Raw genomic sequence first — 24,574 nt, 5'->3', positions numbered from 1 at the left:
CTAACATCTGTGCCCATCTTCCTGCACTTTATATGTGGGATGCCACCACAGCATGGCTTGATAAATGGTGCATAGGTCCGCTCCCAGGGTCTGAACCTGCAAACCCCGGGCTGCTGAAGCAAAGTGCACGAACTTAACCAGCCTGGCCACTGGCTGTCCATTTTAATCCTTTATAATAAACCAGTAATAGTAAGGAAAGTGTTTCCCTGGGTTCTGTGAGCCATTATAGCAAATTATCGAACCTGAGGAGGGGGACATGGGAACCCCTAATTTGTAGCCAACTCAGACAGAAGTGTGGGTAACCTGGGGACCCACTACTTGTGATTGGTATCTGAAGTGGGGACAGTCTTGTGGGACTGAGCCCTTAACCTACGGGTCCTGCGCTAACTTCAGGTGGTTAGTGTCAGAATTGGATTGACTTGTAAGACACCCAGTTGATGTCCACAGAGAATTGGAGAATTGCTTGGTGTGGAAAACCCACACATTTGGTGTCAGAAGTGTTGTAAGTAAGGAAACAGTTTTCCAGCAGGGTGTACTTCAGGAAGCAGGAAAACTAAAAATTATGCTGGAAGGATGGTCTGAGATGCAAGAAGGAAGAGGGAGGGCAAAATGAATCATAACACATGTAATTACAAATAAATATTGCCTGCATAAAATAAGAACAATATTCAATGAGGACATACAGAAAAGTCAAAACTAAAATGCTGTCAACACTAGTTGGTTAGGCTGGAGGGAATTTACAGAGTTAAGCTGTTATGTGCTTTTTGTATTATTTCAGAGAGGGTCTAAGATCTTGTTTACCTTTTTGCTAAATTAAATGTGTTTTGTCAAATTTCAAGAATAACCAATAAAATCAAAGAGAATTAGAGTGTCTAAATTTGAAACCAGAACAGAGAGAAAAAAAAAGGATTGAGGAAACAAAAAATAATCAATCCAAAAAGGATAAGAAAGGGAGAAAAATATTAAAAAGGCAACAAGAAATATAAAAGATGGTAGAAATAAATCCAAATATATCAATAGCTATGATAAAAATAAATGGACTAAAAAAGAAATTCATGGAACTACAGGGAGAAATTGATATTTTACTTCTTTTGTTATTTTAGGCATTGGTTTATTCCTCCAGAAGTTTGATGGAATTTAATGGGCAGGGTGAACTACTTAACTTTCTTATCAGCTTTAGAAATCAAATCAGGAATGCAGGCAAAACATGTTTTAAAAGAAACAGATGTTTTTTAAGATTACTATACATTTTGTAAATATGTTTGGATGAATAAAGGCAACTATTCAAAGAGAAAAGATCTAGCTGATTAAATTCATAACTCAATGAAGATTTCCTTTATCACTTACACAGAGGAAAGAACTTAATGTATGTCGATATGGGATTGGATAAATTGATTTTGTTACATCCATAATATAGATTATAAAAAAGACATTTAAAAGAGACAAAGTAGGGCCGGCCCCGTGGCTTAGCGGTTAAGTGCGCGCGCTCCGCTGGTGGCGGCCTGGGGTTCAGATCCCGGGCTGCACCGATGCACCGCTTCTCCGGCCATGCTGAGGCCCCGTCCAACATACAGCAACTAGAAGGATATGCAACTATGACATACAACTATCTACCGGGGCTTTGGGGGAAAAAAAGAAAGGAGGAGGATTGGCAATAGATGTTAGCTCAGGGCCGGTCTCCCTCAGCAAAAAGAGAAGGATTAGCATGGATGTTAGCTCAGGGCTGATCTTCCTCACAAAAAAAAAAAAAAAAGACGAAGTATATGCATACGCTTTGATAAGAAAAGGAAAGTTTGAAAACAATATTAACATAGTGATCCTATTTGTGAAAAGGTGTGAATGTTCTGTGTTATACTGTCAACTTTTTATTTTAGGACTATTTTCATATTCTGCATGATATACTATCGTGTATAAATTCATTACAAAAATAATATTCTTGTTTTGATTCTGGAAAATAAAGAATTTCATCATTCTTTTTCTAATAAAAACAACCATCTCATTTGGTGGTTGCTAGGCAACGCTCGCCGGACCAAACCATCGTTGAAGGTGAGGGGAGAGATGGTGTTTGTTTTGATTTCGCTCTAAGGGTGCTCGGCCATCTTTGAGTGGGGCACAGCTGTTTACATTCTTAGACTGGAAATTAGACTGAATGGTGGTTGCTAGGCAACGCCTGGGCACTGTCGCCATCTTTGAGTGGGGCATAGTGTTTACCAGGATAAAAGGGAAAGCTAGAGCGAAGTGGTTGGTAGGCAACACCTTGGCACCGTCGCCATCTTTGAGTGGGGCACAGCTGTTTATTAATTTAGAATGTGAAACATCCCGGTGGTTGCTAGGCAACGCCTTGGCGCAGTCACTACCTTCAAGCTGGGCTCTTCATTCTCATTAAATAAATGGAATCAAACCACTCCAGGGAAAGACTACGAAGCTTTGCAAGAACAATTAACCTCCATCTTTGTTAGGGGTGTTGTGACTTCCGGCTGGGGCGGAAGAGAGCCTGACGGGGTTTGGGGCGGTGCTGGATGGAGGGTGGGTTTGAGTTGGATGAAGAAGGCGGGAATCTAGTTCTCTTCCAATCAGCTCCCCATCTCGCCCTCTGGCCTTTTCGACGGCAGCCCGATTTAGAGTGACTACGGGCACGCTCCCAGGCGGCCACTGACCGTCCCCACGAGGGGACTAGGGAGAGTTCCAAATGGGGGAGGAGGGGACAGAGGGCACCGTACATCTGCTATGCCTCGCGGCCTCCAGCGGGGTCCCCTTGTTCTGCAGAAGCAGCCGCGGCGGCGCCCCCGCCCGCCAGCAGGTGGGGCCCTGGACGCCTGGATCTCTGGAACAGAAAGGGGCTAGGCGCTTGGACCGGGGTCTTCAAGGGACTACGGGCTGGGGAAGTATGAGAGTTGAGTTTCGAGGGCCGAGGATGCAATGGACCAATAATCCTTGTTCCGCGAAGAGGAGGGGCCAAGGGATCTAGAAAGAGGAGGGGCCCAGGGGCCTGGACACTTGAGGAGGAGGAGGGGATTGGGGGCTTTTGTCTAATGTCGCCAACCTTTCCCCAGCTCCCGTTCTCTGTCATCGGCTCCCTCAATGGAGTCCACATGTTTGGGCAGAATCTCGAGGTGCAGCTGAGCTCTGCAAGGACCGAGGACACGACCGTGGTGTGGAAAAGCTTCCATGACAGGTCTCCAAGCCGTAGCTTGGGGCAGGGATAGCCCTTGTTGAAGACGACCCGAGGCCTTCCAGCTCTCCAAGGCCAGCTGTTTACTTGGCTGTGCGATCTCTGACAAGCCGGTTACCCTCTCTGATCCCCAGGGTTTCTCTGTATGAGAAGCAGGTTGTGCTGGGGGAGGATGTAGCTGGCACCCATAATCAAGGGCAAACTCTACTATCCTCATCGCCTGTTTCCCTGGGCTGGACTCATTCCTCCTTCTCACCTTCCTTTCCCACAGCATCACCCTCATTGTTCTGTCATCTGAGGAGGGCACCTCGGAGCTGAGGCTGGAGAGACTACTCCAGATGGTGTTTGGGGCCGTGGTGAGACTTCCCAGCCCTCTTTCCCAAACCCAGGAATCTGAGCTCTGAGCATCCTTCTCCCTCAGACCCAGAAGCCAGGCCCCCAACACCCTCCTCCTCCAAAACCCAGGAATCCTGGCCCTCAGACCCTCGTCTCTCACACTCAAGAATCCAGACTCCCAGCCTCCTCCCTTAGTCTGAGTCCCAGCCCCTCATCTCTTAGAACCAGTTGTCCAGGGCCCCTAACTCTCTCATATGGTTCTTCTAGGTTCTTCTTGTGGGACTTGAAGAACTGACCAATATCCGAAACGTAGAGAGACTGAAGAAGGAGTTGAGGGTGAGGCTGCAGGACATGAGGATGGGAAGTTAGGATACCTGGTCTCTTTTATTTGAGAACTACATTTCCCAGCAGCCACTGGGGCAGCCAGACCCCGTGGGTTCTTGGGGCAGCTTGGTTGTCTGACCCTGGAGCGAGGCCCAGCAGAGGCAGTTTTCTGAAGGGCAGGCAGCAGATCTGGGGTCCACCTGGGTCCTAGGCTCCCCCCTTCTCCTTCTGCTAGGCCAGTTACCACCTCATCGACAGCTTCCTGGGGGACTCAGAGCTCATCGGGGACCTGACCCAGTGTGTGGACTGCGTGGTTCCTCCAGAGGGGTCTCTCCTGCAGGTATTGGGGATGCCTTGGAAACTTTTAAACCTGTCCCCACAGCCCTGGCTCAGTCCTCATCCTCCTACCCCTGGACCATTACCTCAACCTCTTCCCATCCTCTTGGCTTCCAGTCCGACCCCCATTTGGCCCCAGAAAGATCTTTCTACAATGCAAGATGACCCTGCCCCTCGCCTGGTCACAGCCCTCCCATGGCTTCCATCGCCCCCTGGACAAGGTCCCAGCCCCTCAGCCTGGTGTTTGAGGACCTGTGGAATCTGACGCCTGCCTGCTCACCCTAACCTCTGCTAACTCCACAATCCACCTCCCCACCCACCCCCACTGCCTCATGGGTCCCAGAAATCTCTAGAACTTCCCAGCTTCGCAGCCTTGGCACATACTGTTCCTTTTGCCTGATGCATCTCTGTCTACCCTTCCTTAAATACTGCTCTTTTTGTTTCACCTGGCATGGCCGCCTCCTAGCTGTGTGACGCTAGGCAGGTGACTTGACCTCTCTGAGCTTTAGTAGGTCGTTGATTGCACCTACGTGTCACACAGTAGGCCTCAATAAACCGTAGCTGCTGCTGGTATAATTATGAGCTTCAGTAGCACGTGTCAGGCTAGGTGGCAGACTCCTTATCTAATTTCCCAGTGTGACTTGGCGATTGTACCTGCACGTGAAGGTGAGGGAACTCAGGCCCAGGGAGGGTGAGATGCAAGAGCATGGCCACTAGGCAGTGAATTGTATGCCGGTGTCTTCCCACTCCTCGCCCAGCTGCGGAGTCATTGCCGCCACTGCGGACATTTCCTGACCCTCAGTCCGCCTGCCTCCCTTACCAGGAAGCCCTCTCTGGGTTCGCCGAGGCCACGGGCACGGCCTTCGTCAGCTTGGTCGTGTCGGGCCGAGTGGTGGCAGCAACGGAGAGCTGGTGGCGGCTGGGGACGCCGGAGGCCGTGCTGCTGCCCTGGCTGGTGGGCTCCCTGCCGCCGCAGACCGCTCGCGACTACCCCGTGTACCTGCCGCACGGGAGTCCCACGGTGAGTGGGCGGGGCCGGCAGCGGAAGGTGAGGCCTGGGGCCAGCGTGCAAGAAGGGGTGGGACCTGGAGGAGGGGCTTGCGACAGGGCGGGGCGGCGCTCCGGCCAGCCCACCCTGCGCCCCGCTTCAGGTCCCGCACCGGCTTCTGACCCTGACGCTGCTGCCAGGCTTGGAGCTGTGTCTGCTCTGCGGGCCGCGCCCTCCCCTCAGCCAGCTGGATCCACAGGTGAATCCGGGCCGTGTCCCACTTCTCCCCGGTTACACCCTCTACCCGCGCGCCCGGCCCTTCTCTCACCACCCTGCCCTCCGAGGGCTCTCTACCCGGGACCCGCCTTTGGTCAGCCCCGCCCCTCCTCCCTGGCCACGCCTCCTCCCCATGGTACCTCCCTGACCTCGCCCGCCGGCCCCGCCTCTCGCGCGACCACGCCCCCTGCAGCTTCTGGAGCGCTGGTGGCTGCCGCTGCTGGACCCGCTGCGGGCCTGCCTGCCGCTGGGACCCCGAGCGCTGCCCGCTGGCTTCCCCCTGCACACGGACATCCTCGGGTAGGGCTCAGATGGGGCAGTGGGTTGGGGGTCCCCATTCCCTCTTCCCTTGCCATGACACCCGCTTTCCCACAGGCTGCTGCTTCTCCACCTGGAACTGAAACGTTGCCTCTTCACCGTGGAGCCCTCGGGGGATAAAGGTGACTGAGGCGGCGGCGGCGCCGGGAGGCGCGTGGGCCTGGGAGGGGCTCTCTGTCACCCTGTCTCTCTTCCCCCTCTCCAGCGCCTTCCGCTGAGCAGCGCCGGCGCCTCCTCCGCTCCTTCTACACCCTGGTCACTGCCACGCACTTCCCACCAGGTCAGCGGTGGGCAATGTCCCATTGCACAGGCTGGGCCACTGAGTCCTAGGCCACATAAGGTGGGAGGAATGGTTGGGGCTGGGGAAACTGGTAGAACCCCGCATGCACTGGGCATGGCTCTCCTTGAGGACCCAGCACCGACACTGAAGGAAGGGAGGGGCAGGGAGGTCCCAGCCTGGAGGTTCCAGAACCTTCTGGGTAACCCTAACAGTTAACAGGAGACCTCAGCTATTGCCAAGTGCTTTTATATGTGATGACTCACTTCATCCTCATAGGGAGGGTTATCTTCTGTTGTGTCATCGTTCCCATATTACAGAGGAGGAAACTGAGGCTCAGCTAAGAAGCTCAGAGCCACGGTTCAAACACGGGCAGCCTGGCTCCCACATCCCCACACTCTGCTCTACTGCTCAAAGTACAGGCTTTGCCCATAGTCTTTGGGGGTGGGGGAGTTCCACAGAGCGGAAGTTAGGAGGGAAAAGTTGTTGTAGGACCTGTGAGGCCCAGAGAGACAGAGGAACGAACCTAGGGGGGACGCTACAACCCCAGCGAAGACCCTGAGGAATGTAGCAAAATGGTAAAGAGCTCCGCCTTGGAGGGGCAGGCGACTGTCCTTCCTAGCTGTGCGACTCCACCTCCCCCGCCTGCTTCCCCCATGTAAGTGGCAGGGTCTTCGGGAGGGTTCCAGGAGCTCAGGCGTGGAGCCCAGTGCCTGGCACCTGGGAAGCATCACCTGCGTGTTTACAGTCTGTATTGCTAATCAGATTGCCCGGGGCTGCACACAGTATCCCCAGGAAAGCAGGGTACCGAGGCCGGGTGGGAAGATGGGGAGAGTCTGTGGCCTTCTTCAGGTCACTGACAGCCAGCTGGAGTGGGGAGGCCTCGCCTGTCAGGAGTCAGAATCTTAAGCCCAGGATGGGGTGTGGCTTCCACAGGTTGGCATCCCAGTTATCTAGGCCCCACTGGTCACCTCAGCCCTTCCTGTCCGTCCTCCAGAGCCGGGGCAGCCGGAGGAGACGGCGGAGGACGCAGCCCATGGGGCCCACGTGCCGAGGGCCTGCTACCTGGTGTCGGGGCCCGAGGAGCCAGGCACAGGATGGCGGCTGGTGGCCCTGCAGTTGGGGCCCCGGCGGCTGCTGCTGCTGCTGTCTGCTCAGAGTCCCACCCATGGGCTGCGGGGCCTGGCCACCCGCACCCTGCATGCCCTCACCCCGCTCCTCTGACTACTGGGTGTGAGCCATCGACATGGACACCGAGCTATTAGCGTCTCTCTGTTTACTCGCTCACAATAATACACAGCCCCTGGACGGGGGAGGGGCGGAGGGGCTACGACAGGGTGGGTGGGAGGGGAGGAGGCGCCCGCTTCCCCGGCCCCTCTCCCCTCTGTGCTTGGGGGGGAAAGGGAGGGAGGGGGCTCCCCCTTACCCCCCAGAATGTAAACAGCAGCAGATGAACAAAAATAAAAATACAAAAGGCCGGAGGAAGGTCCTAGGCATCCCCCCACCCTGGGGTCTTCCCTGTCACCAGTGGAGGTCCCCTCGCTGCCCCAACCACCAAAGCTGCCTCAGTCCTAGGGGCTGCCCAGCGCCGGCCACATCCCCCGGGGCAGAATCCAGGGCTCAGAACTGTTGGGCCAGCAGTTCGCACAGGTGACGGGAGACGGGCTCCTTGCTGGTGCGCAGGGTCAGGCGGTACATCTGCGGGGGACATAAGGGGGGAACTCAGGGAGGAGGCAGAGGAGATGAAGAGCTCAGAGGGAGATAAGAGATGAGACAAAAAAGGATACAGGGATCAGAAAGGTGATAGAAGTGACAACAGACAGTAATAAAAGCACAGAGACAGGAGTTAAAGGATGAAAGAGAGACCGAAGGTGGAAAGGATACGGAGAGCGGAACATCAGGGAAGGAAGGGGAGAGGGAGACCAGAGGATGGAGAGACGGGGACACAGAGCAGAGGGACGTGATTAAAAGAACAGAGGGAGGCAGGAGGGACAGGCGCAGAGAATGCGCACAAGGCAGGGGGTGACGCCTCAGTCTCAGGAGGGCCTCCCAGACTCCACTCACCTGAGCCTGGGCGTTGGGCTCCAGCCGGAGCAGACAGCCCACCTGCAGGGCTTTAGTCTGGATGATTCCAGCCCCGACGAAGTTCTCAGGGTTGGGGTCCACGTTGTCCAGGAGAGCAGAGCCAAACCCCAGGAGCTGGGGAGGAAGGAGTAGCCGTCGGAGGGTGCCAGATCGCTGTCAGCTTCCAGGCAGTGGCCAACCCAGTTCCCCAGAACCCTTGGGAGTGGGAATTGGCCTCTCTTTACAGACGGGAGAGGTTAAGCGGCCGCGGCTCCCCACATCCCAGTTAGGGACAGGCAGAGCTGGGATGTTAGCTCCGGGTCGCCTCCCCGGTCCGCCTCCCCGGTCTCGCGCGTCTCTCACCTTGGCCTTAGTAACTTCTGCGTCCATGGGGTGGTTGGCTTTGAAGATTTTCTGCGCCTCCTGTTGGGGGCTGGGGGCGGGGAAAGGGTCGAGTCAGGGACCTGGAAGCCCCACCCCCCACGTGAGGCCGCGGCCCCGCCCCCCGCGGCTCACAGGCTCAGCTGCTTCCAGCGCTGGAAGAAGTCCTGGGCCGCCATCTCCGTGGGCTGGAAGAACTTGTTGACGGTCACGGGCAGCTTCAGGGTGAGGGACTGGGGGGCGCCCCCGTACCTGCGGGGGAAGGGGGAGGCTCCGTCAGGCGCCCGGAGGCCCCGCCCCCCGGAGGCCCCCGCCCCCCCCCAGGCCCCGCCGACTCACCGGAAGCGCACGGACAGGAGCGGGGGCGTCAGGAAGTCCCGCAGACACTCGATGTTGAGCACCTGCTGCACCTGCGCCCCGCCGTCCACCTGCGCGGCCACGCGCTTGGTCTGCACGGCCAGCTGTGCCCGCGCGGGGTCAAGGAAGCCAGAAACAGGAGGCGGCCCCGGGGCGATCTTATGGCCATGAACCCGATGGTTCCGAACTTTCCCGACCACCCGGGGCTGCAGGCCTCCCAGCCCTCCGAGGAGCCGGCCCTGCCATCCCGGTCTCACTCTACAGGCCCCGCTCCGAAGTCCTTCCTATGCGATACCCCTCAGCCAACCCAGAGGCGCCGCGTCTGGCCTTCCCCTCGGCGCAGCAACCTCCACGACGGCACATGTCACACGTCACACCGTCCTGACGCAGGGGCCCCTCCGTGCTCCGAAGGCTGCCTTGGGTCTGAATCCCAGCTCTTAGCACCTCACTGACTGTGGGCAAGTTACTTAACCTTTCTCAGCCTCATCTGCAGAATGGACATGGTGTCAACATTCAATGACATGATGCACTACAATTACCTGTCAGCGTGTTCAGCACATGGTGAGTGCCCCAAAATGGTGGCAGTCAGTACTGTCATCATCTACCTTCATGTCAACCACCCACTGGCAAGGACGGGGTCTTATGCATCTGCCCCCTGCCCCTGCCCCTGTCCCGTGCCCAGCACAGAGTGAGCCTCTGGGAAGCCTCTGGAAGTGCTGATGATGAATGAAGTGAACAACTGAAAACGTCCTCCAAGTTTTGGGATCTAACCCCTGTAATGTCACGGTGTGACAATGGAGGCCCAGAGACGGGGCCGAGGGGACTAACACTGCTCAAGCACTTCCTTTAGGCCAGCCACCCTTCCAGGGTTTTCCAATCGTGCTGATTTTCAAAACAACCCTATGAGAAGGAAGAGGAGGGTCTGCACTTCAGAGAGGCGAGGGAGGCTCAGAGAGGCAAAGTGACCGGCTCAGCAGAAGGCCCTGGTCAGCATCAGGACCCCCAGGCCTGGCTCTCATGTGCAGGAGGCGCTGGAATCATGGGTGTGGGGCCCGACGGAGGACGGGCTCAGGACACAGAAGGGGCCTGACAGGGACAGACTGAGGCCTGGGGCAGATGGGGTTCCAGAAATAAAGCCTTCTGTGCACCTATTGTATCTCTTCAGTGTGATCTCCTGTCCTGGGGCAAAGGGGCCCACCCCCCTTACAGATGACACGAAATCTCAGAGAAGTAACCACGTGCTCAGACTCTCAAGTAAGAGGGCCGAACAGGGGTCTGGACCTGGGTCCAGGGGGGTAGGCCAGGCCGAGAGGATATGAGTCTGGAGGTCTCCGGGGTGGACGACGGTGGGCAAGAAGTTCTGGAACTGTATGGAGGTCTTGTTGCCATAGAAGAGATACATGCGGCCTGCGGTGGGTGGGGGGAGGCAGGGCTCCAGCCAGGTTCCTTCCACTCCCTCCCCAGCCGCCACCCAAGCCAAGGTCTCCCCGAAGCATCCCCACAGCCCATGGGAACGCACCCAGGTTCTGCCGGAACTCCGACTTGACTCCGATCTGCAGCAGCTGGTTCTCGAACAGGACCCCGTTGTTCTTGCACACGAACCTGGGTGGGCGGTGGGGGGCTCAGGATGACAGGGGGCCTGTCTGGGCCCTGCTTTGTGCTCCCCACCTGTCCCCACTCCCCTCCCTGGTCTCCCCCAGGACTCACTTATTCAGGAGTTCGTCAGCTTCTGGGATGGGCGGGCTGATGTCCTCAGGACCTGGGCTGCAGGCGGGAAAGGAGTGAGATGGGAGGGGGCTTCGGGGGCTAGAGGTAAAGGCCCAGAGCTAATGGGTGGGAAATAGCAAGGCTTGAAAGGACAGAACCCCAGAATCCACATACCCAGATTCCCCAAAGAACCTCAGAGAACCCCAGAATCAGACCGGCAGTTGCCTCTAATGGGAATAGGCCCTCAATGTGCCGTCACCCCCTGCCCCTCCATCCAAGGACCCTGACTTTCACTCCCGTCCAAGTCCTTGCCTCTGCGGCTCATCAGGACCCTCCCTGGGGACACTAGAGTCTGCCCCCCAACCCCCTGAGGCACCCCTTACTCAGCAGCTGGCGCTGGGTCAGCCAGCAAAGCCATGGGGCTCTCAGGGGCAGGCGGCTCCAGCTCGCTGGGCCATCCAATCCCAGAGCAGACAAGAGAAGACAGGCGTGGCAGGCAGCCAATCCCAAGAGGCAGCAAGAGGGCGGGAGAGAGAGAGAGGGAGGAGGGATGGAGAAAAGGAAGAGCAGGCTGAGACACAGTGACAGACAGAACAACAAAGGGGGCCCAGAGTGGCCCGAGGGAGGGAGAAGGCGAGGGAGGCGGCAGCCAGGACGGACAGAGGCACAGGGCCAGGGAGGAGCGAGCTGGGAGGGGCAGACAGAGAAGGGGTGGCCAGGGCCCACCGCAGTTGGTACCTGAGGAAGGCCTCCTCGGCGGTGGGCCCCAGGCTGGGCTGGGCGGCCGGGCCGTCGGAGAAGACGTCCACCAGGAGGTTGCCTGCACCCGAGGGGGCCTGGGGGGCCGCTGGCGGGGGGGCTGCCCGCAGCCCCAGGAGGTCGGCGGAGGGTGAGGGTGTCGACTGCAGGAGGGCAGGTAAAGGTGAGAGGTGACCCCTAGAGGGCCCGGCCCCGGGAACCCAGCCCCATCGGACTCACCACGGTGCTGGGGGTGGGCTCTACACCCCCATTGATGTCGTTGCTGCTGGGGTCCCTCCGGCCGTCGTCCAGGGCGCTGCCGGCCCCCGGCCCCTTCTTGCGTTTCAGCTTGGCCAGGATGGACGACTCGCGCTCGGGGAAGGGCGGCATCTCCTCCAGCACCGTGGCCTGCGGGGTCGGGGGCGGCAGGGGGTCAGGGACAGGTGTCGTCTCCGGAGAGCAGGGCTGGGGGCGGGCGCGTGGGGACCGGGGCTCTGACCAGGACGTCCGTGCTGGCCACGGAGCTGAGCGTGAGGTACTCGACGGCGCGCTGCTGCAGCTCCACGTCGGCGTTGCGCAGCTGGGAGCCGGCCCGCAGCACGCCCTGGATGGTGGCCTTGGTCTCGGGGAAGAGGTTGATGAACTTGATGTAGGTGGACAGCAGCAGGGCCCGCGTGGCCACGCTGCACAGGTGGAACTTGGAGTGCAACAGTGAGAACTGCACCGGGGGGCTGTGGGGCGCGGGCGTCAGCGGGCGCCGGCTCCACCGGCCCTCTCCCCGCAACCCCAGGAGCTCCCGCCTCCCGGAGGGGCCCTGCCCGGGCCCCGGGGCCTGCTCCAGGGGGCCGCTGTTCCCCAAGGCCTGGGGCAGCGGCCGTCACAACGCTCTGTCCCAGAGGTTCCTAAGAGTTGGGGTCTCGCTCAACCCCCGGTGCGGTTGGTGCGAGGGGCCGAGTGGATTCCTAGGAGCCCCATCACCACCGGCCTGGAGACTCCTGGGTTCCCCAGCCCCAACCCTTCAGACGTGCACGTGTTCACCCTCTCACCTGGAGCGGGGGTCCCCAGCAATCAGGTTCCCAAACTCCCCAAGGATATAGCCGCCGACCTTCACCATGTTCTCATGACAGGCGGGGGCCTGGAGCGCCTGCAGGCAGGACAGGACCAGCGAGGACAACAGTGAGCAGCGCCGCCCTGGCTCAGGGGCGCTCAGGGGAGCCAGGTGCCGTGCTAAGCCCTTGACTCGTGTTAACTTGTGGAACCTTCACGACTCTATGACATGGGGGGGTTATAGATGGGAAACTGAGACACAGAGTGGTTAAGGGACTGGCCCATGCCCACACTGGTAGTAAAATGGGGAGGCACTGGGCCCCCTTTTCTGGGGCAGAGGGAGTGGGAACTTGCTGAGATGTGGGATCAGCAACTCCACACTGGGCGCCCCAGCCCCGCTCTGAGGAGGAAACAGGACGGTGGCCGAGCTGGCTGGCCCCAGCTGTCCTTGTTCTGCCTCGATGCCCATCATGGCGATGAGGTGGGGGTGCTGACCTCAAAGACGGTCTTGGCGGCATAGCCCTGGACGTCATCGCGGTTGGTGACGATCTGCAGCACACGGTACCACACCTCCTCGCTCACGTAGTCACCCGCAATGCGGATGAGGTTGAGGATGGTGTCCACGTACCAGCTGTAGTCCACGGCGTACTTCTCGGCCAGGATGGCCACCTTCAGGACCTGCCGGCCAGGGAGGGAGGGTCTGTGTGTGTGCGTGTGTGTGCCCACGGGGAGTCAGGGGGTGGACCCACCCGGATCTGGGCTCACCACTGTCCCCATCTGGAGACCTAGGAGTCCAGGCCCCCAGCCCCTCCTCTCCCGGACCCAGGGGCCAGGCCCCCAGCCCCTCCTCTCCCGGACCCAGGGGCCAGGCCCCCGGTCCCCTCCTCTCTCGGACCCAGGAGTCCAGGCCCCCAGCCCCTCCTCCTCCCTCAGACCCAGGGTCCAGACCCCCAGCCCCTCCTCCCTCAGACCCAGGAGTCCAGGCCCCCAGCCCCTCCTCTCCCAGACTCGGGGGTCCAGGCCCCCATACCCTCCTCCCTCAGACCCAGGGTCCAGGCCCCCAGCCCCTCCTCTCCCGGACCCAGGGGCCAGGCCCCCGGTCCCCTCCTCTCTCGGACCCAGGAGTCCGGGCCCCCAGCCCCTCCTCCTCCCTCAGACCCAGGGTCCAGGCCCCCAGCCCCTCCTCCCTCAGACCCAGGAGTCCAGGCCCCCAGCCCCTCCTCTCCCAGACCCGGGGGGTCCAGGCCCCCATACACTCCTCCCTCAGACCCAGGGTCCAGGCCCCCAGCCCCTCCTCCCTCAGACCCAGGAGTCCAGGCCCCCATACCCTCCTCTCTCAGATCCAGGGTCCAGGCCCCCAGCCCCTCCTCTCTCAGATCAACGGTCCAGGCCCCCAGCCCCTCCTCCCCCAGACCCAGGAGTCCGGGCCCCCAGCCCCTCGCAGGACTCACGATCTCTTCTCGGATGGCGTAGTCAGCTGTCTCCAGGTACCGCAGCATCTCCGACACGATCTGCTTGGCATTGCTCCGGTCGCACATGGCGTAGAGGAGGTCGGCCGCACGCTGCCGCACACTGACATCCCGCTCCGTCTGAGGGAGGAGAGCAGGTGGGGTGTGTTCTACGCTCTGTTCTGGCATAGGGCTGGCCACTCAAGCGCCTCTCTGAGGGGACGGAGGAGACAGGCCGGGTCGGTGTGGAGAGGGCACACCTTGAGGGCATTGATGACGGTGTCGATGTGGGTCTTCACGGCCTCGTGGGAGAACTCGGAGCTGGCCAGCGTGCACATGCTCTCCAGCGCCAGGTAGCGCAGGTTGGTCTCCCGGTGCTGTAGGAACTGGCCCAGCTGGTTACACGCCCGCACCAGGAGGTTGGGCTCACTGCCGACGAGAAAAACAGAGACGGGGACGTGAGGAGGCGGAGGATGAGGGCCGCGCTGATCCATCTCACAGCCCCTTGGGACCCAGGTCCTAACCCCGGCCCTCCATCTCAGCCATGACCACTCCTGATGACCAGGACGTCTAGGCTCTAGAAACCCAATAAAGACCCAGGAATTCTGCCTCCTAGAAGGGCCCAGGAACAACCTGGCAGGGTAACACTTCACACCTTCATCGTCCTCCTATCTAGAAGTCAAGATTCCCAGACCCACTCCCCTCAGACCCAGGAGTCCGGGCCCCCAGCCCCCTTCCCCAGCCCTGGTGGGTACCTATCATAGTGGATGATGAGGCTGATGGTCTCGAAGAGGATGGCGTTCTTGGCATTGGAATGCTGGACCTTCTTGGACTTGGGGGGCTCCTGGGCCTTGTTGAGCACGGTCTCCAGACACTCCACCAGCCGCCCCTTCACAGCCGCATCCTCTGGGGAAATGGAGGGTGTGCCCCAGGCTGAGCCTGCCAGGGGCAGTGGCCACGCCACGCGTCCCAGCTTCCATGGGAAGGGCATGGCCCTGCAGCTGTGGGCCGAGGTCTCTGCTCCCTCAAGCCCTCTCTGGGTCCCCAGGTGACCAGGGGAGGTGGGAGAGGGCTCACAGAGGACACCTCTCCAGACCTGGGTTCTCGTCCTGCTCTGCTCTGATCCTTCTGGTCAAGAAGCTCCCCCCGTGAGCCTCAGTTTCCCCTTCTGCAGCATTGATGCTCTTTAGGTTTCTCACAGAGCAAAGAAAGCTCCAGGAACCTTCCCCAGAGACAACCCCAAACCCAGGCCTTCCCAAGGAGTGGTCTGAGTGCTGACCACCCCCTGGCCAGAATGCTTTGCCATCAGTCACCAATTAGCAAAAGACCCCTGTGTGCACACGTGGGCCAGGCCCCATGCCTGGGGGTTGGGAATTCAACAGTCACAAAGCTGGGCCACCACGAGACAGACAGACGCCAACTAGAAGCTCACACAAACCCGGTAACTGCCATTCCCTTGAACGTGGGGCAACGCCAAGTGCACAGAACAGCCATCGAACGTTCTAGCAAAAACTGCTGCATCCAGATCAGGCAATTCACGGGACAGAGGACCAAGCTAAAGGCCACAGGCAGCAATCAGCCAAACCCAGAAGGTGGACACCCTGCACCGCAAGACTCTCCTGGTTTCTTCCAAAACAGGTAGTGGGGGCAGGGGGACTACTCCAGACTAAGAAAGAAAACGACAGGGGCCAGCCCCGTGGTCTAAGTGGTTAAGTTCGCCGCGCTCTGCTTCGGCAGCCCGGGTTCGGTTCCCGGGCACAGACCTACACCACTTGTCGGCAGCCATGCTGTGGCAGCGACCCACATACAAAATAGAGGAGGACTGGCACAGATGTGAGCTCAGGGAGAATCTTCCTCAGCAAAAAAAAGTAAATAAATAAAAAGAAAAAGAAAGATGAAAAAAAAAGATAAATTAATTAAATCAAATTTAATTTGTGGTCCTAGATTGTACTGTATTTTTTTTTTCAGCCATAAAAATAATGCTGTAGACAACTAGGGCAGTTTGGTGCCTGGATAACCAATGACACGGTGGGGTTATTCTGAATCTTCTACGTGTGATGAAGGCACTGTGGTTTTGTACAGGATCCTTGGTCTCAGGAGACCTCTGTGGAAGTATTTCAGGGGGGAGAGGTTATGTTATGATAGCAAACGAGAATGCAGATACAGCAAAGTGTTAACAAGCCCGGCTAAGTCCAAGGAGAGAGCGTCTGGGTGTTCATTACACTGGTCTCACATGTTATTTTTATTTTTATTTTTTTTAAATTCTCCCCCGCCCCACGCCCCAGTAGATAGTTGTATGTCATAGCTGCACATCCTTCTAGTTGCTGCATGTGGGACGCGGCCTCAGCGTGGCCAGAGAAGCAGTGCCTCGGTGCGCGCCCAGGATCCGAACCCGGGCCACCAGCAGCAGAGCGCGTGCGCTTAACCGCTAAGCCATGGGGCCGGCCCACGCAAGTTATTTTTATGTCTGAAATTTTTCATAATAAAACACTGGGGTGAAAGGGGGTAATTCTTCCAGATGAAAAGAGACTTATTAGAAATAATAATTCTATCCGATACTTGTATCTTGATTGGATCCTAGTTTGAACCGACTGTGAGAGACATTTTGGGGAAAATTAGAAAAATCTGCAGTGGGTATTAGAGAATCGTTAATTTTAAGTGTGACCGCAGAATTGCTGCTGTGAATGAAAATCCGCATAGTTTTTAGAAATGTGTAACAATGTATTTAAAGGTAAAACATTATGATATCTGTAATTGACTTTGAAATACTTCAGAAAAAAATAACAAAATAAGAGCATGGACACAAAGGTGTGACAGGTCCTCTCTACTTGTCTGTATGTTGGAAAGCTTTTCATAATACGGTGTAAAAAAAATTACTTGGAAATAAATCAGAGCTAGCCTCTCCAGCCCTGCTCCATGTGCTCGGGGCCAGGCCGCCATTCCTACAAGGCAGGAGGTCAGAGTAGGTGAGATGCCCGCCTGGGGCACACCCCAAAATTATGGAGTGGGGCTTCTGAGACGGAAGTGTCTCCAGAATGAGACAGAGGCCCAGAGAGGGCGAGAGGTTTCCCCAGGGCCACACGATGAAATTCATCCCTGACTTTCATAGGTTGGGAAGGGCCTTTGGTGTCGCCTACATCATACACTCAGTTACAGCGTGTGCACACGCACACACATAGATACACAGGCTCGCACACAGCTGGCTGTGAAGATTCGGGGCCACACATCAGCCCCTGAGCCACAGCAGGGGCTCAGCCCTGGCTGAATTGAAGGGAATTGGTTCATCAAACATCTGTGTGCTGAGCTTCTCAGCACAGGCTCCCTCAGAACTGCTCTGCGAGGTCAGACAGCCAAGGGGACGGAGCTCAGAGGGAGCCCCGGCCCACGTGGTGAAGGCGGTTTAGGGCAGATTCTGCAGTCGGGCGCTGCCTCATCTCCAAGCCTCAGTTTCCTCGCCTGCATGTTGCAGGGACGGCTCTCCGTCGCCAGCTCTTTTGGGAGGGCACAGCCACCCCCGGGCAGTACCTGGCTCACTGTGGGCGTTTCATCGACGCCAGGGGTCGTGCCCAAGAGCAAGGAGGACGTGAAAACCCCTCATAGAGCTACGCTAAGTCAAACGCGGGGCCTGCGGTTGCCCCTGACCTGCTAAGTGACCCTGGGCCAGGAGCCCCCTCCAGGCCTCGGTTTCCTCATCTGCAAGACAGGCGTGATAACAGCCCCTGTGTGACTGGGCTCGAGCACACAGGCAGCTTCGCAGGGGCCCTGGCCCACAGCAGGGGCTCGACAGACACCAGCGGTTTGTCCATTCTTTGTGCTAACGGGGGGCCCCACTCTATGCTGCTCCCCGCCTCACACAACATACTTATCCTGGAGCCTTCCCGGGCGGGCTCTGGGCTCAGGGCTGCCCCCAGAGCAGACCCCCTTCCTCAGAGAAATCCCGACCCAGACCCCCAGCCCTGGGCCCGCCTGCCCCCCACCCGTCGGAGGCCCCAGCTCCCAGCACGGCAGGCTGGGCGGTACCTGGCGGGGGATAGCACTGGAGCAGCCGCAGGAGCTTCACCGAGAGCCAGGGCGCGGGCACGAAGTAGTACGTGTAGTCCTGGAGGTCGGTGGAGGCCGAGGAGACGATCTGGGGTGGGAGGCGCGGGTGAGGCACGGGCAGGGGCGGGGCACACGCTGCCTCCCCAGGGGGTGCGGAACCTGGGGTTCAGGGCGGGAGGGAGGGAGACTCGGGCACACAGCCTCGAGTCACCCGGTGGACTGGGGCCCAAGCGGGGCTGGGTGTCTCTGCCGGTCCTATTCCCTTCTGAGAGTTCCTGACTCCCACTCTGAGCCTCACCCTTTTCTGGGTCCCTGGGCCCAATACAAAGTCAGATGCCACAAAGGCCTGGGGAATGGGTGAGGAATTAGTGAAGGGCCTGTGACTTTTTTCCCTCATGGTAAACTCCTATTCAACCTTGAAAACCCCTTCTCCAGGAAGCATTCCCACCATGCTCTGTGCTACCTCCACGACAGTATGTGCCCTGCCCCCACTGTCACTATCTGTCTCCCCCACCAGCCTGGCACATGGGAGTATTTGGATGTGTGGTGAAGGGATGAAAAACTGATTGACTGAATGAGCTGTGGTGTTGTTCTCTCTGCTCAGGAATCCAGGTCTCTTCTTACCTGCCCAGGAAACGTTTGTGTCTACTCCAAGACTCCACTCAGGGATCACCTCCCCCAGGAAGCCTTCCCAGATTTCCAGGCTGGGTTAAGGGCCTCCTCTGGGGGCCTACCATGCCCTGTGCTAGCTCCACAACAGTACAACCCACCCTGTTTGTGATTATCTGTGACTGAGTCTGCCTGCCCTGCCACATGCCCCTCCCTCCAACAAGACAGAGGGCTTCTTAAGGGCCTGGGTGCACCGGGCCTACTCTAACACTTTATGCAGACTGAGTCACAGCAGAGCTATGCTATGAGGTCTTCACTGGTATCATCCCCATTCAACAGATGGGGCAAATGAGGCCCAGAGAGGTGAAGCCACTTGCCCAGGGCCACACAGCCAGAAGTGGCTGAGCTGGGATGAACCCAGCTCAGAGCCTGAGTTCAGAACCACCGGGCAGGGCTGCCTCTCAGGGAGAGCGGGGGAGCCCAGAGAGGTGCCCCAGGGCACAGGGAGGCTAGGGCCACCGCCTGCAGCCAGCGCCGAGACCACACCCACCCGGCTCAGGCGAGACACGGCCAGGGAGATGCACGTCTTGAAGTCGTCTGGGTTTTTCTTGCAGAGACAGGTGATGAGGCTGACAGCTGCTGTGACCACGCCCTGCAGGGCAGACACGGGGCAGGTCAGGGCCCGGGGATGGCAACGGGGACGGAGTCTGGGCTGCGGATCCGAGAGCAGACTCGGGCGCACACAGGGTGGGGCTGTGGCAGGGGTGCGTGTGGGTGTGCACAGGGACCACAGGGGGTGTTTTGGGGATCAGGGACCATGGCTGGCACTGACTGGGGTGCCTGCAGTGCCCTGGACCCTTCTGTGCAGAGATTTCCAGTCTCTTCCTATTAAATTACTCAGATTTCCGGGGGGGGAGCACAGGGTGGGCGTGTTGGGGGTGGGGACAGAGGTCGAGTTTCTGGCTGGGCAGGCGATGGGCACTGGGGGAACCTCTGGGTGTCAGGGACAGAGGTGGGGGTTTGTGGGCACCTGGGTGGGTAGTGGGTACTGGGGACACTCGAGGAGGTCTCTAGGTGCCCGGGTGAAGGCAGGGGCGGAGGGGGGGGCTCCGGGCATCCAGGTAGGGTTGGGGCAAAAGTGGGACTCCCTGGACAGCCAGGTGGGCATCAAGCGGGGGGATGCCTCTGGGCACCGGCGCGGGGCCTCACCATGTGCTGGTCGTTGAGCAGGTGCACCACGCGGGCCGTCCACTCACCCATGGGCACCAGGTCAGGCGAGGCCTTGTAGAGCCGCAGCAGGCACAGGGCCGCGCTCTGCTTCACGCTGTCCATGCTGTCCCTGTGGGGCGGGGGTGGGGGGTCAGTGCGACCCCAGCCCCGCACACCTCCCCTCCTCTCTCACTCCTCCCAGGAAGGGTGGCCAGTGAGAGGCAGAGAGAGCCAGGCAGACCCAGGATCCGATTTGGGGTGCTGCCCTCGTCCCCCGCCAGGCCTCAGTTTCTTCATCTGCAAAATGGGCTGCATCTCAGTAACCTCGTGGGGTCACTGGCAGAGCAAAGCAAGGTGTCCAGCCTGGCTCCGCACCTTCATTCATTTACCGAGCATTGATTGAGCGCCCACTGGGCCCCAGGCACTGCTGAAGGCGCTGTGCATGGAGTGGCGGACAGATTGGTTCAAACATCTGTCCCCACAGAGCCTACGTTCCAGCCAGGCAGTCAGGGTCCGAGCTCACACACCGGATACTGTCAGAGTCAGTGCACAAACAAGGGCAGGAAGGAGCACCGAGGGCCGGGGACGCTATTTCGGAGGGAGGCCTCTCTGGTAAGATGCCAGGGGAACGGAAATCTGAGTAACTTAATAGGAAGAGACTGGAAATCTCTGCACGGAAGGTCCCGGGCAGAGGGAACGGCCTGTGCGGAGGCCCCGAGGCAGGTGTGGGCCTGGGTGTGGGAGGAGCAGAGCGGAGGCCCATATCGGGGGAGAAGGCTGGAGAGGGAACGGAGAGGGACAAAGGGCCACACTGCAGGGCCTCTGCTTTTATCTAGCGGGAGACGGAGTTGCTACGGGTGACAAGCGGGGCAGCAATGATCCTCAAGCAACAGCAGTAAAGCTACCCCCCAGGCCCTCTGATGTGCCCGGCACTGTCACAGGCACTCTGTGTGGACTAACTCATTATTTCATCCTCCCAACAAACCAAGAAAATAGGTACTGCTATCCTGACTTATGTTTTTAAAGGGTCCCTCTGTGGCCGTGTGGAGAAGAGACTGGGTGGGTGGGGGTGTCGAGGGCAGATGCAGGGAGGCCAGAGAGGAGGTGACAGCAACAGTCCAGGCAGGAGACCACGGTGCCTCAGACTGGGCCGCTGGCCGTGGGTGAGAAGTGGTTCCATTCCGGAGACATCTTTTAGGTCAAAGCAACAAGACCTGCTATGAGCTGGAGGAAGGGTGGGGAGGGAAGAGGGGACAAAGTAAGCCTCGAGGTTCTAACCTGAGGGACCTGGTGAGTGGTGACACCATTTGCTGCGTGGGGGCCTGGGGCAAGAAGAGGGGGCGCTGAGTGGGAACCCAAGTCCGATACTGGACACAGATGGAGTTGACAGGCTCATGAGATACCCAGGGAAGAGGGTGAGCGGGGCCCTGCAGAGGCAGGGCCGGATTCAGAGTGGTCAGGGCTGGAGCCCGAGGCTGTGTGGCCTCCGGCAAGTCCCTTTCCCTCTCTGAGCCTCCACAGTGTCATCCGTAAAATGGGGACCCCGTTCCCCTCTTCAGAGGACAGGAAGTCTGTGGTAAGCTGAATAAAGGCCCCCCCCAAAGATGTCCACATCCTAATGCCCAGAACCTGTGAATACGTTCCCTTATGTTCAAAAGGGACTTTGCAGATGGGATTAAATAAGGATCATGAGACGATGCTGGATTATCCAGGTAGGACCAATGAATCACAAGAGTCCTTAGAAGAGGGAAGGAGGAGGATCAGAGTCAGAGAGAGATTGTAAAGACGGATGCAGAGATCAGAGAGGAGAGAAGATGCTACGCGGCCGGCTTTGAAGCTGGAGGAAGGGGCCACGAGCCAAGGAATGCAGGCAGCTCTAGAAGCTGGAAAAGGCCAGGAAACAGATTCTCCCCTGGAGCCTCCAGAAGGAACCAGCCCTGCTGACACCTTGATCATAGCCCAGTGAGGCTGATCTTGGACTTCTGACCTCCAGAGCTGTAAGAGAATCTGTGTGTGTTTTAAGCTGCTAAATTGGTGGTCACTGGTTAGAGCAGCCACAGGAGATGATACAAGCACTTGTTAACACAGCACCCGGCAGCCAGCGGGGGCCCAGCTCAGGGGGCTGACTCCGTTCCCCGATCAGTGCCCAGTTCCCAGCATAACAAAGAGCATGGAGCGTGATGGTGTCCCAGAAATGCTCCCCGGGCTCTGGGGTCAGACATGCCTGCTTCAAGTCCTGACCTGTGGGTGCAGTTTTAGGGTAAGTCACCGACCCTCTCTGATGAGCAGTTTCCTCTTCAGGAAACGAGCACCCTCATAGGATGCGGGGGATGAAGAAATGAAACTGTCTATCAGAAGCTGGCTCGACCTCAAGCCCAGAGCAGGTGCTGGGAGCCGCTGTCATGACCACCCAGGCTGTAGGCTCGAGGTGAAGGTTTCCCAGAAAGGACCCAACAGAAGCCTGAGCAAAGGGCACAGGGGGACCTCCCGGGAGGGGTGACCTGCACGAGTCAAAGGCCAGGGGAAAGATGTTTCACTGGATGTGCAGGAGAAACTCGAATTACAGCGACAGAGCGGCTGTATCTTCCGTGAGCCAGGCAGGTACACGCGTGTCAGCCAGGCCAGGGGGCCTGGAGCCCCCGTGTGGACACGGGGACAGGCCCTCGGAAGAGGAGCTGGGCCACCTCTGCTCAGGGAGCCGCCGTCAGTGATGCAAGACCAGCAGCTCCGCTCCTGGAGGCCCACCCTGGGGAAAGGCGCACACACGTGTTCACGGTGACGGTCGTGTTCACGGTGACGGTCGGCACAAGGACGTTCCCTCCCTGACTGTCATCAAATTAAAACTGGAAACAGCAGGAGGCCCGCCCACAGCGGTGCTCGATTAATGGTGGTCTTTTCACCATCGTCCTCACAGCTCACGAGCCCTCCCGCCAGGCCACGCTCTGTTTTCGAGCTTCCACATATTAAGTGGTTTAATCCTCACCACAGCCCTCTAGGGAGGTGGATTCTATTCTCGTCTCCGGTTACAGGTATGGAAACAGCCACTCAAATTCCAAATGAAGGTACAAGAGCTATTTATCAACGTGGTTAAGTTAAATGGAGACCGAGATCCCGTGTAGGGAAAGTTTAAAGCTACATCATATAGTGGTGTGTGCCCAGGCACACGAGGACGGAATGCACATGGGAATAATAACCACCGAACGCAGGGCACGGGGGAGGAGGGGAGGATGGAGAGATGACATGAGGGACCGGAGGGGAACTCACCTGTAACTGTTTTCTTTTCTTTTTTATTTATTTATTTATTTTTTTGTGAGGAAGATCAGCCCTGAGCTAACATCCATGCTAATCCTCCTCTTTTTGCTGAGCAAGACTGGCTCTGAGCTAACATCCATTGCCAATCCTCCTCCTTTTTTTTTTTCCCCACAGCCCCAGTAGATGGTTGTATGTCATAGTTGCACATCCTTCCAGCCGCTGCATGTGGGACGCGGCCTCAGCATGGCCGGAGAAGCAGTGCATTGGTCCGCGCCTGGGATCGGAACCCGGGCCCCCAGTGGCGGAGCGCGCACACTTAACCGCTAAGCCACAGGGCCGGCCCTGCTTTCTTTTTTAAAAAAGGCGTGATACCTTATGACCCAGCAATTCCGTGCCCAGGCATCTACCCAGGAGAACTGAAAGTTCACAGAAATGTATTTGCACATTGTTCATAACAGTCAAAAGGTGGAACCCTTTTAATGAATGAATAAATAAAATGTGGCCCATCCATACAATGGGATATTATTATTGGGCCATAGAAAGGAACGAAGCGCTGATGCATGCTACGACGTGGATGAGCCTCAAAAACATCATGCCAAGTGAAAAAAAGCCAGGCACAAAAGGCCACATATTGCGTCATTCCATTTATCTGAAATGTCCAGAATAGCAAATCCATAGAGACAGGAAGCAGATTAGTGGTTGCCGGGGGCCGGGGGAAGAGGGAATGGGGAGTGACTGCTACTGGGTATGGGGCTTCTTTTTGGGGTGATGGAAATGTTCTGGAATTAGATAGTGGTAGTGGTTGCACAACAATGTGAATATACTAAAGACTACTGAACAATACATTTTAAAATTGTTAAAACGGTGAACTCTGTTATGTGAATTTTATCTCAATTAAAAAAAAAATCTCGGGGCCGGCCCCGTGGCTTAGTGGTTAAGTGCGCGCACTCCGCTGCTGGCGGCCCGGGTTCAGATCCCGGGCGCACACCGATGCACTGCTTGGCCAGCCATGCTGAGGCGGCGTCCCATATAAACTGGAGGAAGATGGGCATGGATGTTAGCCCAGGGCCAGTCTTCCTCAGCAAAAAGAGGAGGATGGGCAGATGTTAGCTCAGAGCCGGTCTTCCTTACAAAAAAAATAAAAAAATAAAAAGTTCCGGGCCAGCCCTGTGTGCACGCGCTCCGCTACTGCCGGCCCGGGTTCGGATCCTGGGTGCACACCGACGCACAGCTTCTCCGGGGCCGTGTCCCACATATAGCAACTAGAAGGATGTGCAACTATGACATACAGCTATCTACTGGGGCTTTCGGGGGGGGGAAGAGGAGGAGGACTGGCAATAGATGTTAGCTCAGAGCCGGTCTTCCTCAGCAAAAAGAGGAGGATTAGCATGAATGTTAGCTCAGGGCTGATCTTCCTCACAAAAAAAAAAGGTTCCTCCATGCCCCAGTCAAGGCCAAGTTTCCAGTGTCAAGAGCCTGCCCTGGGCCGGCCCCGTGGCTCAGCGGTTAAATGCGCGCACTCCGCTGCTGGCGGCCCGGGTTCGGATCCCGGGCGCGCACCGATGCACCGCTTCTCCAGCCATGCTGAGGCCACATCCCACATACAGCAACTAGAAGGATGTGCAGCTATGACATACAACCATCTACTGGGGCTTTGGGGGCGGGGGGGAAGGAAAATATTCTGGATGGATCAG

The 24,574-nt window shown here is 57.9% G+C and overlaps 2 protein-coding genes across 4 annotated transcripts in view; one reads left to right on the top strand and one right to left on the bottom strand.

Annotated features, from left to right (window-relative positions):
* The first annotated feature begins 2,535 nt into the window (after positions 1 to 2,535).
* FUZ (fuzzy planar cell polarity protein) lies at positions 2,536 to 7,251 on the top strand. Of its 3 annotated transcripts, none has more exons than XM_058529902.1 (11): positions 2,536 to 2,800; positions 3,054 to 3,175; positions 3,444 to 3,528; positions 3,776 to 3,844; positions 4,068 to 4,172; positions 4,992 to 5,189; positions 5,320 to 5,415; positions 5,626 to 5,732; positions 5,808 to 5,872; positions 5,956 to 6,030; positions 7,025 to 7,251. In XM_058529902.1, the coding sequence occupies exons 1-11, from the start codon at positions 2,690 to 2,692 to the stop codon at positions 7,249 to 7,251; spliced, it is 1,260 nt and encodes a 419-aa protein (XP_058385885.1). In that variant the 5' UTR covers positions 2,536 to 2,689. The 3 variants fall into 3 exon arrangements, with proteins under 3 accessions (XP_058385885.1, XP_058385886.1, XP_058385887.1); XM_058529904.1 differs by having other exon boundaries at positions 2,554 to 2,623; XM_058529903.1 differs by lacking the exon at positions 5,956 to 6,030.
* Positions 7,252 to 7,286: 35 nt separating this feature from the next.
* The window catches only part of AP2A1 (adaptor related protein complex 2 subunit alpha 1), a 32,547-nt gene continuing 15,259 nt past the window's right edge, over positions 7,287 to 24,574 (bottom strand). Inside the window, exons 5-23 of the mRNA XM_058529901.1 lie at positions 19,629 to 19,758; positions 18,970 to 19,071; positions 17,790 to 17,898; positions 14,525 to 14,675; positions 14,030 to 14,198; positions 13,773 to 13,910; positions 12,817 to 12,999; positions 12,321 to 12,418; positions 11,774 to 12,005; positions 11,515 to 11,682; positions 11,275 to 11,438; positions 10,537 to 10,593; positions 10,349 to 10,431; positions 10,148 to 10,236; positions 8,812 to 8,936; positions 8,608 to 8,724; positions 8,455 to 8,524; positions 8,092 to 8,226; positions 7,287 to 7,725 (exon numbers count right to left, since the gene is read on the bottom strand). Coding sequence (XP_058385884.1) covers positions 7,648 to 7,725; positions 8,092 to 8,226; positions 8,455 to 8,524; positions 8,608 to 8,724; positions 8,812 to 8,936; positions 10,148 to 10,236; positions 10,349 to 10,431; positions 10,537 to 10,593; positions 11,275 to 11,438; positions 11,515 to 11,682; positions 11,774 to 12,005; positions 12,321 to 12,418; positions 12,817 to 12,999; positions 13,773 to 13,910; positions 14,030 to 14,198; positions 14,525 to 14,675; positions 17,790 to 17,898; positions 18,970 to 19,071; positions 19,629 to 19,758 — 2,398 coding nt within the window. The 3' untranslated portion in view covers positions 7,287 to 7,647. The remainder of the gene's footprint in view (positions 7,726 to 8,091; positions 8,227 to 8,454; positions 8,525 to 8,607; positions 8,725 to 8,811; positions 8,937 to 10,147; positions 10,237 to 10,348; positions 10,432 to 10,536; positions 10,594 to 11,274; positions 11,439 to 11,514; positions 11,683 to 11,773; positions 12,006 to 12,320; positions 12,419 to 12,816; positions 13,000 to 13,772; positions 13,911 to 14,029; positions 14,199 to 14,524; positions 14,676 to 17,789; positions 17,899 to 18,969; positions 19,072 to 19,628; positions 19,759 to 24,574) is intronic.

Source organism: Diceros bicornis, chromosome 34 (genome assembly GCF_020826845.1).
Source record: "Diceros bicornis minor isolate mBicDic1 chromosome 34, mDicBic1.mat.cur, whole genome shotgun sequence".
NCBI lineage: Eukaryota > Metazoa > Chordata > Mammalia > Perissodactyla > Rhinocerotidae > Diceros > Diceros bicornis.
Note: the sequence above shows the minus strand (reverse complement) of the source record. Positions and strands in the feature narration are given on the sequence as shown.